The 18,598-nt window shown below is 52.3% G+C and overlaps 2 protein-coding genes across 5 annotated transcripts in view; both read right to left on the bottom strand.

Annotated features, from left to right (window-relative positions):
• Nucleotides 1–53: 53 nt before the first annotated feature.
• Nucleotides 54–6,048, bottom strand: GRWD1 (glutamate rich WD repeat containing 1). The gene is made up of 7 exons (XM_082368631.1): nt 5,814–6,048; nt 5,491–5,608; nt 5,175–5,337; nt 2,844–3,057; nt 2,571–2,713; nt 2,219–2,416; nt 54–1,075 (listed from the first exon to the last, which is right to left on the bottom strand). The coding sequence occupies exons 1-7, from the start codon at nt 5,998–6,000 to the stop codon at nt 758–760; spliced, it is 1,341 nt and encodes a 446-aa protein (XP_082224757.1). The 5' UTR covers nt 6,001–6,048; the 3' UTR covers nt 54–757.
• A 1,069-nt stretch (nt 6,049–7,117) lies between these two features.
• The window catches only part of GRIN2D (glutamate ionotropic receptor NMDA type subunit 2D), a 34,925-nt gene continuing 23,444 nt past the window's right edge, over nt 7,118–18,598 (bottom strand). For all 4 annotated transcript variants that reach the window (XM_082368578.1, XM_082368576.1, XM_082368577.1 and 1 more), the window contains 3 exons: nt 10,035–10,222; nt 9,616–9,848; nt 7,118–9,446 (listed from right to left, as the gene is read on the bottom strand). In XM_082368578.1, the coding sequence (XP_082224704.1) occupies nt 8,115–9,446; nt 9,616–9,848; nt 10,035–10,222 (1,753 nt within the window). In that variant the 3' untranslated portion in view covers nt 7,118–8,114. The remainder of the gene's footprint in view (nt 9,447–9,615; nt 9,849–10,034; nt 10,223–18,598) is intronic.

Here is an 18,598-nt window from a genome sequence, read left to right as displayed (position 1 = left end):
CTCCCTCCTCCTCATGAGGCAGGCCAGAAGGACGAGTCTCACACACTCCAGGCCTCATTCTGGTCCTTTATTGCCCCTCAGGAGCCCCCGACTCTCCCCCCCTGCACGGTGCCTGCCTTTGGGAGGAGGGGAGAAGGCCCCACGCGGCCTCTCCCTGGGAAGTCGTGGCCAAACACAGTTGGCAGGAAGACAAGGGCCGAATTCTGCTGCAGGAACCCACTCCTCGAATTTGGTCCAGCCACTGTAAAGCACTTGGGTTCCCTGGGGGAGGCCAGGGGCAGAGAGGTCAAAGGGTCACGCCAAGTGCTGCAGCTGACAAAGTGTCCACAGCAACACAGGCCACGCCAGGCCCATCTGGGAAAAAGCCAATGGAGTCTTCTGACAGGTGGGGGTGGGAGGGGGGTCACTGGGCTAAACCAAGGTTTTGGGCAACAGGGGTCACCAGAGTCAAACCCACTGGTCTTACAGGGCCATGGGTCAAACCCAGTCCTTTGGTTGGAGGAGTCGTGGGAGCAAACCAAGCCCTAGTTTTAGAGCCACGGATCAAACCATATCCTTTGGCAAGGGGGGCATCGGACCAAACCGAGTCCTTTCAAAGAACAATAAGTCAAACAGAATCCGTCACGGCAGCCAATGGGCCAAACTAAGTCCTTCTGGAGAAGCGCTGGCCAACAGATCTGAACGAGTCCCTTCCAGGGGAATGAACTTCAACTTCAGTCCCCAAGTGGAGGGCCAGATAGATGCGGCCCAGCCGGCCTCAGACGCTGATGGTGCGGAAGACGGTGAAGCCTGACTGGGCGGTGCTGACCAGGAGCCCGGGGCACTGCGGGTGCCAGTGCAGCTCCTTCAGGGCTGTCTCGCCCTGGTGCACGAACAACAGCTGCTGGGGGAGGTCTGCCAGCGCAGGGTCAGTCTCCGCGTCGCCGGCCTCGGGGTCCCGCTCCACCGCCAGGTCCCACTGTGTGATCTGGTTGTCTGCACCCGAGGCCGCGAAGACCCCACTGTCCTGGGGGTGCCACTCGACGGAGGTCACGGGGGCCACGTGCTGCTTGAAGGTGGCCACCGGGGAGCCAGACTACGGGAAGATGGGAGTCAGGGCCTCTGAGCCCCTCAGCCTGACGCCTGGGGTGACCCAGGCAGAGACCCCCCACCCCTCTCCAGCCTTAGGGTTCAACCAGGGCTCCACCCCTTGTGCCCCCCACAAACCCAGGTTCTCTGAAAGGGACAGAGCGCAAAGTACAGCTGGTAATAAAGGTGTGATGTCCCAGGGGCTGCTGGGAGTTGTGGTTTCACCTGCAAAGAAGCCCCTCCCAGCTCCAGGCCACAAAACCACAACACTTGCTCCTCCCTGGGCCTGCCTCAGTTTCCTTCCCTATAAAAGGAAGGCGTGGTTCCGCAAGTGCTCTGCCCGCTGATTCTAGAAGGCCTTAAAGGGGGCAGTGGCATGACTCCCAGGCTCCAGAGAGGCTGAGGCAAAGAACGACACTTTTACTAAAGCAAAGGTGCTGGTGGGGGTTGGGGTCTCTCTCATTTGGAGAAGTGGTTCCAACGTTCCAGTGGCCAATCCACTTTGGCCCTGTGACCTGGCCATGCACCTGACTGGGGGGCTAGAATCCATTTCTAGAAGCTTCCCCAGGGCTGATTCTGTAGAACTCATTACATTGGGGGGAATAAAAAGATGATCCCGGGAAGGCCCAGAGGTGTATGAAGTCACAGCTTTGTCCAGAGGGAGGCCAAGAGCTGCAACTTCTCCTGCCTGGAGACCCTCTCAGCTCTGCAGAGTCAACGCTTAGCTAGGTGGTCACATCCTATCTGCTCCTGTCCCTTCTGGCCCTCAGTTCCCCCTCCCAAAATGAGTGAGCTGGGCTCTGTTCTCAGCTGATTCTACAAAATCCACGGAAAGAAAAACGACCGTCTTCTGAAGCCCTTGAGCCCCTGGGCAGCACGGCCGGCGCATGGCTCCCCGCGGGCAGATGAGAGCCGTAGTCTCCGCCACCCAGCCCCTTCCCTCGTGTCAGATCTCCAGACGGCAGAGGGAGCAACCCCACAGCAGCCCCAAGCCTTCCTCTCGCGGAGCCTGTTTCCTCATCTGGACCCCAATTCACAGGGCCTTCCCAGTGCTGGTGTATAAACCATCTCGGGAGGGAAAACCCACAAATCCTAGTGGCCTCCGGTAGCAGGAGCTTCTCCCGCCCCAGGCGTCCAGCTGGGACAGTACCTTGAACTGCCGCAGGTCCCAGACCTTGAGGGCTCCGTCATCCCCGCCGCTGAGCAGGAAGGGCTCCCGGCGGCTCCAGCTGATGACGTTGACATCCCCATCGTGGGCGGTGGCGGTGGTGAGCATGCAGGCCTTGCTGGGGGCTGCCCGGATGTCCCAGATGCGGATGGAGGCATCAGCTGAGCAAGAGGCAAATACCTGGACAAGGCAGAGTCTGAGGCACCCTGGTGTACCCCCGCCCCACTCTGGAGACCGGGGTCCAGTGGCGGGCTACCCTCTCTTTTAGTGACCCCCTCATTAGGACCTGCCCCCCTCCCCACCCCAGGAGTCCAGACCCCCAGTCCTCCCTCACCGTGTCCTCGGTTGGAGACCACTGCAGGTCCTCCACGGAGCGTGTGTGGCCCACGAATGGCCGCTGGTCCACGTGCCAGGAACCGCCGTCCGTAGGCGTCCAGAGGTGGATGTTCTTCTGACAGTCACCAGTCAGCAGGCGCCCTGCGAAGGGGAGTCAGGACACAACCCTGTCCCACCCAGCCGCGGCTCACTCCCACCTTAGCACCCACCCCTGCTGTAGACCCTGCTCCTGCCCAGCCCTCAGGGCTAACTGCACACCCCAGGGACTCACCGGGCACACGAGGGGACCAGTCGAGTGCAAAGCCCTCGCCCATGTGGCCAGAGAAGGCGAAGATGGGCTTCACGCGGGCCTGCTCATCCCGGAGGAAGGTCGCTAGGGCCTGGGGGTCATCCACCACCTGCAGAAGCCGCCGCAGCGCAAACACCTCCACCTGGCCCTTCTCTGACCACACCCCAGCCACTGGCTCCTCACCCAGCCAGGACACCTGCAGGGGAGGGAGAAGGGGAGCGGAGGTGAGAGGGACAGGAGGCTCCAGGTGGCGACCACAGCCCCCAGCATCCCCCAGAACCAGAACTGCAGCTCCTCAGACCCGCCCCCGACCCATGGCTGGGACTACAACTCCCAGAAACCTTTGCGGGAATGGAATCACGGCCTGCAAGAGCAGCTTGGTACCCCGGACAACTCCCCATCCTGTGGTAGAGATGATGGTAGGGGGAGGACAAAACTCCTTCCGGACTCCCAGGAATCGACGCTTTTATTCCACCAGCCCCCAGAAGTGTGTTCAGGCTCCTGTTCCCTGTAACTGTCTAAATGTAGGCTGCTCACAGGCCTGTCTCCGGATCTCTCTGCCTGTGTACCTTTGCTCACTAGGAGATCCTGTTCAGCCTCAAGGTTTCCAGTAGCCCCTAGCCCTGACCTCTCTCCTCAACTCCAGGCTCACATCGAACTGACTGTTTAGACATCACAAGGCCAAAGCCAAGTTCCTAATTGCCCACTGCCACCTACTCTTCCCTGGAGGTCCCGCCTTGGGCCCCAAACCGCAGGACTCATTCCCCACTTGTCTCTCCTTCCTCACACCCACCACCTATGCTGGCTCCACCCAAAATGCCACACTTCCAATCCTCTCTCAGTACCTCTGCTGCCATCACTCGTGTTACTACCGAAGTCACCCTTCTCTGCATTCCTGTACTGGCCTCCTCACAGGACTGTCCTTCTGCCCTTGCCTCCCTGCAGTCTATTCTCAATACAGCAGTAAGAGGGATCCCTTTAAAACACAAGTCAGATCCCAGCCATCTTTCGTTCTAAACCCACCAACAGCTCCCAATTTCTCCCCAAGTAAAAGCCAAGTCCTTACATTGGCCTACAAGGCCCTAAACAATGTCTCCTCCGTGCCCACCTGCCACACTGTGTCACTCTCCCCCTCATCCATTCAGCACTGTTCTCCCCAGCTTCCCTCAGAACTCCTCAGTTTGCCCCAGGGCCTTTGCACTTGTTATTTCCTTGCCCGCAAACCTCTTCCCACAGATACCCTTGCCTCACTCCCTCATTTCCTGCAGGTCTCTGTTCAAATGGCACCTTATCAGTGAATGCTTCCTTGACCACAATATTTAAAGAGGCAACCCCACTCCAAAAGACCCTAACTCCCTCACCTTGTTTCATTTTTCTCCACAACACTTAGCATCTTTGGACATATACACATATGCTTAGTTTCCTCTTGTTCCCTTTCCCACTGGTATGTAAGTTTCAAGGAGCCAGAGACCTTTCACACCCCGTTAACTCCCCACAGTCTAAAACAGTACCCGAGACATGGTAATACTTTAATGGAAATACTTCTCAAGAACTATGAGGCAAGCACTGCTCCAAGTACTATACACACAGCAACTCATTTAATTCTCACATTAACCTGATTAGAAGGGGTTGTAACTCTGAAGCACAAAAGTAACCCCCCAGCCCACAAGAGTCCCTGAGCAGTAAGAGAAAACACATATCTCAAGTTACAGCCAAGCGCTGTTTCTAGACACCTGAAAAACTTCCAGTTATTGAAATAACGCTTTATGTCATTTCAGTTTATCCTCACACCGGCCCCATCAGGTAAGCTTTGTGACTCTCACCGTTTTACAGGAGAGGAAAGAACATTAAAAAATATCCCTCTATTAAGAATCCGCCTTCCAATGCAGGGGACGCAGGTTCGATCCCTGGTCGGGGAACTAAGATCCCCGTGCCGTGGGGCAACTAAGCCCCCGCGCTTGCTCTATAGAGCCCACGCACCTCAACTAGAGAGCCCGCCTGCCGCAACTACTGAGCCCGTGTGCTCTACAGCCCGCGCCACAACTAGAGAGGCCCTCGCACCACAATGAAGGATCCCGTGTGCCACAACTAAGACCCAACACAGCCAAATAAATAAGTAAATAAATAAATAATCAACTTGGTACAAATGATGCTTGCTGAAAAAAAAACCCAACCCTATAGCATCTAGCACATACTGACAATTACCATAATATATAAAACTACGTGCCAGGTGCTTTTCTAGAAGCTGAAGGGCATGGGTGCGGGGGGGTGTGCTCCAGAGAACGCAGGGCAGGCTGCTGGTGCTGTATTTACCCGAACTCTGTTGATGCCGCCATAATGGGGCACCATCGCCAGCTCCAGCTGAGGCTTCCGCTCTTCTTCATCCTCTTCATCCTCCTCCTCCTCCTCCTCGTCACTGCTCTCAGATGGCGGGGGCTTTGTCCCATGCAGATTGTGCATCCGAAGTATCATCAATCTGGGGGAGGTGTGGCATGAATGAGGCACCGGGTGCCAGGATCCTTAGTAAGGAGGGTGGGAGGAGGCTGGAAACCCCGACTTCTAGGTCCCGAGGAAGAGGGAGCTGGTGGCTCAGGTCCCTGGTCCTGGGAAAACGTCAGTTCTTACTCACCTGTTGCTTTGGGCGCTCTCGGCCTGGGTCCCAGCACACAGATAAAGTGTAAGAGGAAGCTCGGTCCGGTTGTCTCCCAGCTGATCCCGGACTATGTCGAAGCTGAGACAGGGGGCGCCTGGGGATGGACGGAGGAGTTGGAAAATTAGGATGGGGCAGAGGGATCTCAGTCCTCTTGAGCGTGATGTCAACCCTCTTACACCCCAATCTTCTCCTTCAGAGTGCCTCTTAAGTTAAAAGCTCAGGACCAACTCCCCCCTCAGGACCCAGGATTCCAGTCCCCTCCTTCCTCAGGACGCAGGAGTCCGGGTGCCCAGGCCTACCAGTCTGTGCTCGGTGGTACAGCACGTAGGCCTCCTCGTCCATGACCAGCTCCTCTCCTTCGCGCAGCGGGGGTCCCCGGCCGGGTAGGTAGACCTGGGCCGGGCCCTTGGACCCTGCGTCGTGGGACTCGGCGTCCATAGGCTCCCCGGTTTCACACGTGCGCCGCCGACCCTTGCGCGCAGCCATCTTTGGAGCCTCCCGCCGCCGGCGCGAGGTAAGAGCGTCACTTCCGGGTCTCGCTTCCCTTCTTGTGAGGATCCTCCCTATTGCGCGGTTACCTTGGAAACCTCCTCGTTCACCAATTAGAGAGGGCAATGGGGAGAGCGGTGAAGGAGAGCTAAGGTAACTGCGTCCTGGCCTGGCTAGCGAGGCCTGCAGATCCGGGGAAACCATACCCTCCCCATGACTTTGGGGCGCTCTGCCGCAGAGCAGCGGCAAGTCCTCCTGGGAGTTGTAGTTCTGCAGGAGGCCTGTTTTCCCCATCAACTAGAGGAGCTCCAAGCCCCGACTCTCCCTTCCACCTTTGACTCCCAGTCCCTTCTTTGCACTTAATTAATTATTCGTGTATGCAAATAAGAGCCCTTCCTGGCAAGGAGACTAGGTTTCTGCTCCCTGAGGACCCATAAAGCCGGTTTCTTCTCCCCTCCTTGTTATGAAGGCTTTAATTTACTTCAAAATGGTTAAGTGTAGACAGGATATGTGTAAATTAGCTAGTTGAATCTACCCTCTAGGGGCAGTCAGTTGCCTAACCAGGCGTTCACCTTGCAGCTCTGGTCAGCAAGCACTTAATCAGAAAGTCCACCCTCTGGAGGCAGCTATTACAAGTGCTTCCGCTCTTTTTATTGCCCATCAGCACCAGAGGTTTGGCTAATTGGCATAATGAAATGTTAGAAATAGGTTCTCATTGGTGAGATTAACGGAATTCAAGATACGTGGATTGACTGGGGTATAACAGACACTCTCCTCGCTTGCATGAACAGGATATTCAGAACCTAGCAAGCCTCATTACCTGTTGCCATAGGAATGGGACACTAGACTTGATCCTAGAAAAGTTTTGATCCCAGATCTTTCTTGAGTTCTCTGTCCCCCTTCTCCTTCCACCCCAACCCCTTCTCAGCCCTTCTCTTCTTAGGGTCTTTTCTCACCGCCTCTTTGAGTCTTTACCTCCCACATCCCTCCAGGGTCTCTGTTCTTGCCGGAATTCTCTTTCTGCCCCCTCCTCCTCTATGGGACTTTTCTGTTTTTATTTCCTCCAGAGAAGCTTGAGGGGGACTAAGAGACAGACACGGAGCTCACACTGGGCTTGAGGAGGCATAAAAACATGGTTTATTCCAAACACTGCAATATGGGACAGGAGAGTGGGAAGGGAGCTTGGTGATGAGTGTGGACTCCCAGACCCCTCTCTTCCACAACCCAGCTCCAGACCCGGCTGGAGATCTGGGAAGAGGAGGCTTTTGAGGGTCTGCTGGGTCTTCACTGAAAGGTCACAAATAAGGGTTGGATTTGGAGAGCATATGATTAGTGGCACCTGGGGCTGGTAGTGAGGTGCGACAGGGTGGGAAGTTTTGGCCTGATGGAGGTTGGGATCAACTCTGGGGCAGTGGAGGCGGGGCTTCCGTTGGGGGCGTGTGCTAGGTCGAAAGAGGGGAAAGCTACCGCGGGTGGAAAAGGAGAAGGGGGTGTCACGGTTTGAGGTCGAGGGGCAGAGTCTGGTCGGGGCACGGTCTGGGGCTCGGGTCACAGTTTGGGGTCAGGGGTCACAGTCTGGGGTCGGATGACCATTTTTAGGGGTCGGAAGTCACAGTCTGGGGTCAGGGGTTTCTGTGTGGCGGGGGCCAAGGTCTGGGGTCACAGTTTGGCGAACGCGTCTCACAGTTTTGAGTCCCGATGGATGGAAGGTTAAAAACGGGCTTCCCCGGAGGCGTGGCTGGGGCCGGGGAGCTGCACAGTGATGTGGGGGGCCACGGCCCCAGGCGTGGGGGAGGGACGCGGGCGTGGCGTGACCCCACCACCTCCTGCCCCATCTGGTGACGTTAAAAAGCCCTTGTCGGGTTTAAAAAAAAGTCCAGTGGGCTCCGAGACCCCATCTCCTTGCTCCCAGGCTGGGTGAGATTTGAGGGACCAAATCCCCCCCGGCTCGAGGTGCCCCCATAGCGAGGGGCGCAGGACGCTGCTCCAGGCGGGGTCCGGGCAGTTCCATTTCCTTCCTTCCCAACCCGTGCGGGTCCTGTCCACTGCGCGTGCCCCCTCGGGCTGTGGCCTGCGCTGACCGAGGGGGCGGCGGGGCCCCCCAGGCCGCGTCATACCTCGGACTCGAGGCTGGAAAAGTGCGCCGAGCCCCGGCGGGTACCCAGGTCCCCGCCCCGGTGTCTCCGGTGGGGCGCAGCGGGCAGCGGCGGCCCCCAGTGCGCGGCGTGCGGGCACCGGCGCGCGTGGCGGGAGGGCCCGGTGAGCCTGCGCGCGGGGGCGGCGCGGGGACACGAGCTGAGGTCCTCGAGCGATCGCGAGGTGGGCGCGGGCGGCGGGAGGTCCCAGCCCCCCGCGGCGCGCCGGTGCCGGTGGTGGTGCGGCGCGGCAGCTGCGGGCGCGCGGTGCGAGGCCCGTGGGCGGTGAGGATGTGACCGCGGGCATCCGCAGCGGGCCCGGCGCCGGGGCGGGGGCCCCGCGGCCCAGGGCGGGGGCGGCGGCGCCCACCAGCCGCCGTCCAGGCCGTCGTGTGAGCAGCTGAGATGGCGCGGAGGCGGCAGCAGCTCCAGGCTGGCGCAGTGGCGACAGTGCCAGGCGGCGGGGCCGCTGCGCGGGGGCAGGTAGTCCCAGCTGCCCGCGCGCCAGCCCCCGAGCTTGTCGACCGACCAGTAGCGGCCAGGCGGCGGCCCGAGACGCTCGGCGTACGGGTAGGGGAAGTCGGCGAACCACCAGGGCTCCAGGCCGCCCAGCGACGCGCCGCCCAGGCTCTCCGAGTCCTCCGAGTCCGACGGCGACGGCTCTAGGTCAAGGTAAGGACAGGGGGGCGGCGCGGCGCGGCACGGGGGTGGCGCGGCCTGGACTCCGCCGCCCCCGCCCCCCGCACCGCCCGCGCCCCCCGCGCCGGGGCCCAACAGGGGCTGGCTCTCGGGGTCCGAGCGCGGCCAGCGCGTGGGCGCCGGCGGGCTCTCGTCCTCGAAGGCCAGGCGGCAGAGCGGCGGCCCGACGGCTGTGGCCGCGGCGGCCGGGGGCGCGGGCGGCGACGGGAAGCCAGGGAAGGCGCCGGCGGGGGGCTCGGCCGGCTCTTTGTCGCGCACGATGGCGAAGTAGGAGGGCGGCGGCTTCTGCGGGGGCTGCGTAGCCGGCGGCGATAGCGGGCGCCCAGTTGCGCCCCGGGGCGCGACGCGCGCCTCGCCCACGCCCAGGCCCTGCGGCTCGATGGGGCCGTAGTAGCGGTGGAAGCCGTCGGCCAAGCTCGCGCCGCCCGGCGGCCCTGCACCTTTGGCGCGGCGCCAGCGGTCCACAGTGGCGCGCTCGCGGGGCATGAAGGGCGCGGGGCCGGGCGCGGGCCTCGCCGCCGGGTATACCGGGCTGGGCAGCGGCTGCGGCGGCGGCGGGGGCTTGGCGGGCGGCGGGGCAGCCTCCGCGCTGCAGCAGCTGTACATGCCCTGCGGGGGTCGCGGCAGAAGCCCGGTCAGCGCGGGATGCTGCGGACCACCTGCCTTCCCTCCGTCCCTCCCTCCTCTCCAGCACCTCGAGCCAGCTCCCTTCCATTTCTAGGCGTCCCTGCCTGTTTCCTCCCATCTCTCCCCCTCCACCTCCCTCTCTCCCCCATACCCTGGAGAAGGCCAGCAGGAAATCCATGCGATGGGTGGGCCCCAGGCAGTGCCGCAGGCGCCAGTACACCAGGTGCTCCCAGGCGAAGACCAGCAGGGAGAGGCCCATGGCCACCAGGAGCATGTAGAAGACGCCCGCCATGTTGTCGATGTCCAGCTTGCTGCTCATCACCTCGATTTTGTCATTGTGGCAGATCCCCGAGAGCCACAGCCGCTCCAGCATCTCGATCTCATCTGGGGACAGGAAGGTGGGAGGTCACCTTCCGTGGGCACCCTCTGAGGACCCTCCTCTCTGATATAGGAGTCTAGGTCCTCAGACCCTGGTGTCCTGGTCCTCACCCCCTCCTTCCCCAGTACCCAGGGGTCTTTGCCTCCCCTCCCTTCCCCACCCCCTGTAGGCATCTCTGCGTGCAGCCGCACCATCCCCCAGGAACTGCAGAAGTGCCAGGTCGATGGGCCGCTTCCAGCGGGAACCCTTGTGCAGAGCGATGCCGTAGCCTGTGGTGGCAAAGACCTTGCCCGAGCCGATGGTGACGAGCTTGCAGCCCTCATCTTTGCGGGCCATGTAGTTGAGCACAGCCGCATCGTAGATGAAGGCGTCCAGCTTCCTGCCGGCAGGGGCATGAAGGGCAGGGTCAGTTCCACCCAGATGCCCGAATGGGCAACCCAGAATCCCTCTACCTCCTAACCTCCAACTGCTCCAGATTCTAACTAGTGGTGAACTTCTCAGTAAGTCACTGCACCTTTTTGTGCCTCTGTTTAAACATCTGTCAAATGGGGACAGCGGCAATACCTCCCTTCCAAGGTTGTTGCACGGATAGCCCTCGGAGCAAAGGAAGTGCCAGAGAAGTGTTAGCTGTGACTGTTAATGAAATAACTACTGGTTCAATCCTTACTGGAACCTTGCAGAGAAGGTCCCGTATACTCCTCCATTTTAAAGAGGAGGACTGAAGCTCAGAAAGGAGAATCAGGGCTTCCCTGGTGGCGCAGTGGTTGAGAATCTGCCTGCCAATGCAGGGGACACGGGTTCGAGCCCTGGTCTGGGAGGATCCCACGTGCCGCGGAGCGGCTGGGCCCGTGAGCCACAATTACTGAGCCTGCGCATCTGGAGCCTGTGCTCCGCAACAAGAGAGGCCGCGATAGTGAGAGGCCCGCGCACCGCGATGAAGAGTGGCCCCCGCTTGCCGCAACTGGAGAAAGCCCTCGCACAGAAACGAAGACCCAACACAGCCATAAATAAATAAGTAAATACTTTAAAAAAAAAAAAAAAAAAGGAGAATCATACAAATAATAATAGTGTTAATGATGACTTCTGTTGTTCCAGACACTGTTCTATCTACTGTAGTAACTCCATTCTCTCAACACTCCTATGAGGTAGAAACTATTATCTCCATTATTCAGACCGGGGAAACGCAGGCCCAGACATGTATCTTAATTTGCTTGGGTTCTCCCTCTAGGCCCTAATATCTACAGTTTGGTGGGAAGATAAGCACGGATACAGAATTAGTAGTTCTCACTGATGAATACATTGTGGCACTCGCCACATGTCACTTCCTTCCCAACTGCTGCCATTTTACATTTATCTCTGTGATGATTTGATTAATCTCAGCCTCTCCTACCACAATGCAAGCCCCTCTAGGGCAGGATCCAAGACCATCACGTTCTTGGCTGTGACCCAGCAGTTCCTGACACATACAAGGTGGTCGTAAATATTTGCGGAGTAAATGAATGAATGGATAAAGGAATCCGCACTTCTGTGGATTACACACTGTGTAACTAGCCTATGACATAAGGTAAGTACTCATGATCTGACCTGTGAAGATGTCCAGGGTGTATAAATGAGGGAAAAAAACCCACTAGTCCCGGAATCCTAGATAGAATATAGTTCCATAGTTATTTTGTGGGGTGAAATTTTGGTCATCTTAATTGTAGACACCAGACTAGTTCTTAGAGGGAGGTATCTGTCTTTTCTAGTCCAACATTGTCCAAAGGAACATTCTGGGATGATGGAAATGTCCCATCTGTGCAGCCCAACGTGGCAGCCACCATGGCTCTGGAGCACTTGAAATGTGATCAGTACGACAAAGGGATGTAACTTTAAATTGTATTTAATTTTAATTAATTTTTTTTTTTGCCACGCCAAGGCATGTGGGATCTTAGTTCTCCGACCAGAGATTGAACCCCTGCCCCCTGCATTGGAAGCACGGAGTCTCAACCACTGGACCTCCAGGGAAGTCCCTAATTTAAATTTAAATAGTCTTGGACAGCTCAGGTCTGGGGAAGACGATAGACATCAAGGCATGTGGCTGGATGCTTGGTGAGGAGAAGGCAAAGGGTCTTCCTGACATGAATACATCACCTGGAGTCTTGAGTTGTTTGCCTGTCTGTTGATGTGAAAACCTCTGTGTCCCCAAACTTTCAGTGAAGCCCTGTCCACACACTCACATAAGCGCATATAAATGCCTTGTGTCCATGGTTGGTTGCATAGAAATTAAGGAAAAGGACAGACTTAGTCCTTGCACCCCAAAAGGGGAGACAGAGAGAGGATTCCCCAGATAGAATGGATCCAGCTGAAGCAACAACTTGGGGTGGGGCAAAGAATTCAAAGCTCTGGAACGTGGGGAGGGCATTCGCCACCCCGTAGTTGGAGAATGGGGTTTGAGTTCATCTTATACAGATCCTAACAGGCAGGGAGAGCCCAGCTGACATCTGGAAACATACACAGTACATAGGCGAGAAAAATACCGCACTACTTGCAGGCACTGCTGCCTTGTAGGCAAACTGTAATTTCTCTCGAGGTGTCTCTTTGTTTAGGAAAATGCCCTTGGGGGCGAAAGGTGAATTGTTTAAGTGGGAAGAACTCGGAGTTTCCTGAGTCAGGCCAAAGAGTAGGGATGGAGGCGCTGGGGACTAGATGGAAGGAGGGTCTTCAGGGGTCCTGGGAGGGGGGCGTGTACAAGGGAGAGGTGTGGGAGGAAAGAACGGAGAAGTATTTTAGAGCCAACAATCAAGACTTCCAGTGGTGGGAAGGTGAGCAGGGCTTTCAGGAAGAGAGAAGCTGAGAATCTGCTTTGAATTTAATTGTTTGCTCAGTTATTCTGGGATATAATGCCTGCCTCTTTCCCCACCTCCTTACTCCCTACCCACCCCCTACATTGATCCTAAACCTCTAGTAAAACTCAGCCATGTCCGCCAGCCTTTTTTTGGGAAAAATAAAAATTCCCACCCTGTTGCTAGAGGGATCTTGACATTTGAGTCAGCTCCCGTCACTCCTCGGCTCCCGTCCGTCCTCAGCTCACTGCACTTCGCTGGCTTACCCCTCTGCCTTGTTACCCCTCTGCCTTGTCTCCCATGCACGCCTCCCTCACTATGTCTGCTCCAGCCACGCTGGGCTTTGTGCAGTTCCTGGATTGCTCCAGTCTGCTCCTGCCTCAGGGCCTTTGCACTGGCCATTCTCTCTGCTGCAATACTATCCTTCTCCCAGATAGCCGCCTGGCTGGCCCCCTCACCTCCTTCAAGTGTTTGCTCCAAAGGCACCTTCCCTGGTACACTGTTTAATACTGCAACCTGTAGCCTCCTTCCTGGGTCTCCCAAACTCTCTCACCCTGCCCTATTTTTGTCCATAGCACTTACCTCCTTGTAACTATAAAATGTTTTTAGTTATTAGCTTTATCATTCATCTCCCCGCCGCCCCCCCCCCCCCACACACTGGAATTTAAGTTCCGTGAAGGAGCAGACATTGCTTGCCGGGCTCACTGCTGTATCCACAGGGTCTAAAACAGCACCTGGCATACAACACATGCTCAATAAAGAGGGGTTGAATGAATGAATTCAGGCTGGTTTGAGACCAGCATTCTGTGTGCCAATCACTGGAGCTGAGAGGTAAGATTTCATTAATAGGGAAAAGATGCCAAGAGGCTTTCCTCCACGGAAAATGCAAGAGAACAGTGTGTACTTTCAGTGAGGAATGTATAAAGATGTGTGTGTATACATGGTTGAATTGATCTGAAAAAAATGAAAAATAATGCTTCCTTTAGGGAAAGGGGACTTGATGTTTCCTTTTCGGCCCTCATAAGTGAGTGAGAAATTGAACCTCTCTCATGGAATGGGCTTCCAGAACTGGCTGGGAGAAGCTGTGTTTCTTTCTTTTTAAGAGATGCATTTCCTTTCTCTTCCTGTGAGGTTGCTTGCCCTCAGTGGTAGGGTAAGCCCACATTTGGAATGTGAGCTAGCCAAAGCCATGAGGCTGCCAATCCCTTGTACCTCTCTGTAAGGATGGAATTTTCTAGTGTTGTCCAAGGTGGTAGCCACTAGCCACAGGTGGCTATTTGAATTCCAATTTTAATTAAAATTTAAAATTCAGTTCTGTAGTTACACCAACCTCATCTCCAGTGTTTGAGAGCTGTTGGCTACCATATTGGACTGCTGACATCTTGAACATTTCCATCATTGCAGAAGGGGCTGTAGGAGAGCGCTGCTCTAGACTAGAATGGAAGCGCTAGGAGAACAGAGACTTTGATTTGTTCACTGCTATACCCTCAGTGCCTAGCCCAGTGTCTGGTGCAAGAAGACCTTAATAAATATTTATTGGATGCATGAATGAATGAATGAATGAGTGCCTTTTAACTTGCATATGGTTAGGGGTATCTTGCCAGGGAGATCATGATTCATTATTTGTTTTCTTCTTTGGTCCTCTCTATTTTAAAAACATATATATAGTATGTCTACATATACAAATATATACATATATATGTGTGTATATATATATATATATGACTAACCCAGGAAAAGAGACCAAAGAATACTGATATTGGGGATTCCCCAACAAAAATGGTCCAGACAGCTCACCCTACAGTGAAGTTCACAGTCAACAACTCTGCTTATGTGCTCACAGACCCACCACTTCCAGAATTTTGGATGCCCACTCCCAAATATTAACTGACTATTAAGGATTACTAGACATCAGATAAAGCCTCTAACAAGAAAGATAGAAACAAGGAATGGCCCAGGTTCAATCCCTGGTTGGGGAACTAAGATCCTGCAAGCCGTGTGGCACGGCAAAAAAAGAAAGAAAGAAAGAAAGAAAGAAAGAAAGATAGAAACAAAACAAATAGGAAGTGGGGGGGGGGGAACTTGGAGGAAACATGCAGACATGCAGAGAGTAGAAGATGTAAAAAAAAAAAAAAAAGAAAAACCCAACAACTATCATTAATATCATCAGAGAAACAAGACAAGATACTGCAGCTTTGAACCATGAATAGGATATTATAAAGTAGGATACTACAGAATAATACTATAAAATTTACAAAATACCATAAAAATTCAGAGATCAAAAAAGAGTTCTTAGAAATCAAAAATATACTAGCAGAAGTGATAAAGCTTAATACAAGAGTGGGAGATAATATTAAGAAACTCTCCCAGGGAGTAGGGCAGAAAGAGAAAGAGTTAGAAAAATAAGAGAGAGAATAAAAGAAATGGATAGTCCAGGAAGCCCAATATCAAGTTAATAAGAGTTCTAGAAAGAAAAAACAGAAATGGAAGGAAGAGGCGAACTGTCATTGAAAGAATTCAAGAAAATTTCCCAGAATGAATGACCTCAGGATACGACTGAAAGGTCCAGTCATAGAAAATAGAAAAAGAAGACACATGAAAATAGATGAAGACACATTGCTGAGAACTGTCAGCACACTGAGAAAACAGATGAAGACACATTGCTGAGAATTGTCAGCACACTGAGGACAGGGAAAAGAAAAACGGGTCACACACAGGGCTTAGGAATCCAAATGACTGGATTTTTCAACAATAACACTGGAAATTAGAAGACAGTGGAGTGATGCCTTCAAACTTCTGGAGGAAAATGATCTCCAACCCAGAATTTTATACCCAGCCAGATGGCCCATCAAAAGTAAAGATGTTTTCATGTATGCAATGTCTCCAAAATGTATCTCCCATGTGCCTTTTGTCAGGAAGCTCAAAAGAACAAGGGAGCAAAACACAGGAAGAGTAAGAAATGGGATACAACAGGATCCGAACCAGGAAGGAGGTGATGGGATCAAGATGGCGGCTATGTTCCAGACTGGAGCAGGTCAGAGGCTATGTGAGAAACTTCTTTAATAAGATGAAATTAATGGAGTACCTGATGCCTCTGAACACATAAAGAAGAGGTTCATATAGTTAGTGGAGAATTTGGATTTGAATTAGTTAAGCACAAGGAAAACTCAGACACTAGGCAATTGAAAAAAAAAAAGACAATACTGACGGCCAGGAAAAACAAACAATTGTGTAGGAGAGGAAAGGAATCATGGTTTACTATGTGTGGCATCTATGGGAGCATTTACACAGTCAACAAGTAAACACTGAATATTCATCTAGCCAGAATCACAATGTGGGAGCTTGGAATAATTTAAATAACAGTATGAGTATGTGTCTTCCATAGTGAGAAGTGAATGGAAAATGCCTAAAATTGAAAAATCAAGAGGTAGTCATAGAGACATGGTATTTTGAGACAGGGAGGTAAAGAGCAAAATGATTCAATAAATGAGGTGAAAGCAGATTCCTCTGAGGTGGGAGAAATGGAGGGTAAAGAGATGGGGACCATTGGTCGTTTTCATTTTCTAAAAAAATCTTGTATTTGATTCTTCAAACTATGTGGATGTATAACTGATAAAAATTGGATGAAAAATTAGAAAAAAATGTAAAAAGGAATACCAGGGAGAAAAAGAATTCAGCAGAAGCAGGAAATCAGAGCAAGAGGTGACAGTGAGAAACAGGGGTATCCTTTGTGAACCTACAAAGCTTCTGGGTGAGGGGCACAAGGAAGGTGATTCTGGGTTTCTCGCTGGGCGAGTGAGGTTATGTAGTACAGCGGTTGAGAGGTTGGACTGAGAATCAGGCTGCCAGGGTTCAAATCCCAGCTCTGCCCCTCACCAGCTGTAGGGTCTTGCTCTGAGTTTGTCTTCTCATCTATAAAATAGGAATAATAATATTCACCTATAAAGAGTTGTGGGTTGAATTGTGTTCCCCAGCATTTATACATTGAAGTCCTATCCCAGTGCCTCTGAATGTGCTCTTAGTCAGAGAAAGGATCTTTACAGTGGTGATCAAGTTAAAATGAGGTCATCAAAGTGGACCCTGATCCAGTATGAATGGTGTTCTTATAAAAAGGGGGAATTTAGATACAGAGACATGCACAAAGGGAAGATGATGTGAAAAGACACAGGAAGAAGATGGCCATCTATAAAGCCAAGGAGAGAGTCCTGGGACAGATCCTTCCTTCACAGCCCTCAGAGGGAACCAAGGAGGACTTCTAGCCTCCAGAGCTGTGAGACAATAAATTTTTGTTATGGTAGCCCTAGCAAACCGATAATGAACTTAAATGAGAACAGAACTTGATGTATAATAAACACTATAGTAAATTAAAAAGGTATGGGAATGATACCAAGCCTTGGCAAGCATGTGGAACAAATGGAACTTTCCTGCACTGCCTATGAGAGTGTAAACTGGTACAACCACTTTGGAAAAAGTCTGGCAGTATCTTTTGAAGCTAAGCAGACACCTCCCTGTGACCTAGCAGGTCCACCCGTGGGAATTTACCCAAGAAAAATGAATGTATATGTCCTCCAAACACTTGTACAAGAATCTTCATAGTAGAATATTCACAATGGCCAAACACTGGAAACAACCCAAATGTTCACCAATCAGGAGAGTGGAAGAATTCTGATATATTACTCTATTGGTATACTCAATGGAATACTGCAGTGAGCAAACTTGGTAGTAGCGTTGGATGAAGCAAGCTGGACACAAAAACTATTATATACACTGTTATATATACAGTTTGATTCTGTTTATGTAATATTCAATGAACCAGGCAAAACTAATTTACAGTGATAATCTATGGTGACTAGAAGGGCAGAGGGGAACTAGAAGTTTTCCATACCTTAACCTGGGTATGGTCACATGAACGTATAGCTGATCAATGAACCGCACACTTAAGATCTGTATATGGTGGGATGTAAACTGGTGCAGCCACTATAGAGAACAGTATGGAGTTTCCTTGAAAAGCTAAAAATAGAGCTACCATATGATCCAGCAATCCCACTCCTGGGCACATATCCGGAAAAGACAAAAATTTGAATTTGAAAAGACACATGCATTCCAGTGTTCACAACAGCACTATAAACAATAGCCAAGACATGGAAGCAACCTAAATGCTCATCGACAGATGAATGGATAAAGAAGATGTGGTATGTATGTGTGTATACACACACACACATAATGGAATATTATTCGGCTATAAAAAAGAATGAAATGATGCCATTTGCAGCAACTTGGATGGACCTAGAGATTATCATAATAAGTGAAGTAAGTCAGACAGAGAAAGGTAAATATCCTATGATATCACTTATATGTGGAAACTAAAAAAATACAGGGGACTTCCCTGACGGTCCAGTAGTTAAGACTTCGCCTTCCAATGCAGGGGGTGCGGGTTCAATCCCTGGTTGGGAAGCTAAGATCCCACATGCCTTGAGGCCAAAAAACCAAAACATAAAACAGAAGCAATACTGTAACAAATTCAATAAAGACTTTAAAAATGGTCCACATCAAAAAAACTTAAAAAAAAAATACAAATGAACTTATTTACAAAATAGAAATAGACTCACAGACATAGAAAATAAACTTATGGTTACCAAAGGGGAAAGCAGGTGAGGGATAAATTAGGAGTTTGGGATTAGCAGATACACACTACTATATATAAAAGAGACTGACAAGGGCCTACTGTATAGCACAGGAATTATATTCATATCTTCATATCTTGTAATAACCTATAATGGAAAAGAATCTGAAAAAATCATATATATATATATATATATATATATATATATATATATATGAATCTCTTTGCCGTACCCCTGAAACTAACACATTATAAATCAACTATACTAGTATATATACATATTTATATACATACGGAATACATAGATAGA

Source organism: Balaenoptera borealis (genome assembly GCF_965194805.1).
Source record: "Balaenoptera borealis genome assembly, chromosome: 19".
NCBI classification, from domain to species: Eukaryota; Metazoa; Chordata; class Mammalia; order Artiodactyla; family Balaenopteridae; genus Balaenoptera; species Balaenoptera borealis.
The sequence above is the reverse complement of the archived record's forward strand: the minus strand, read 5'-3'. Positions and strand labels throughout refer to the sequence as shown.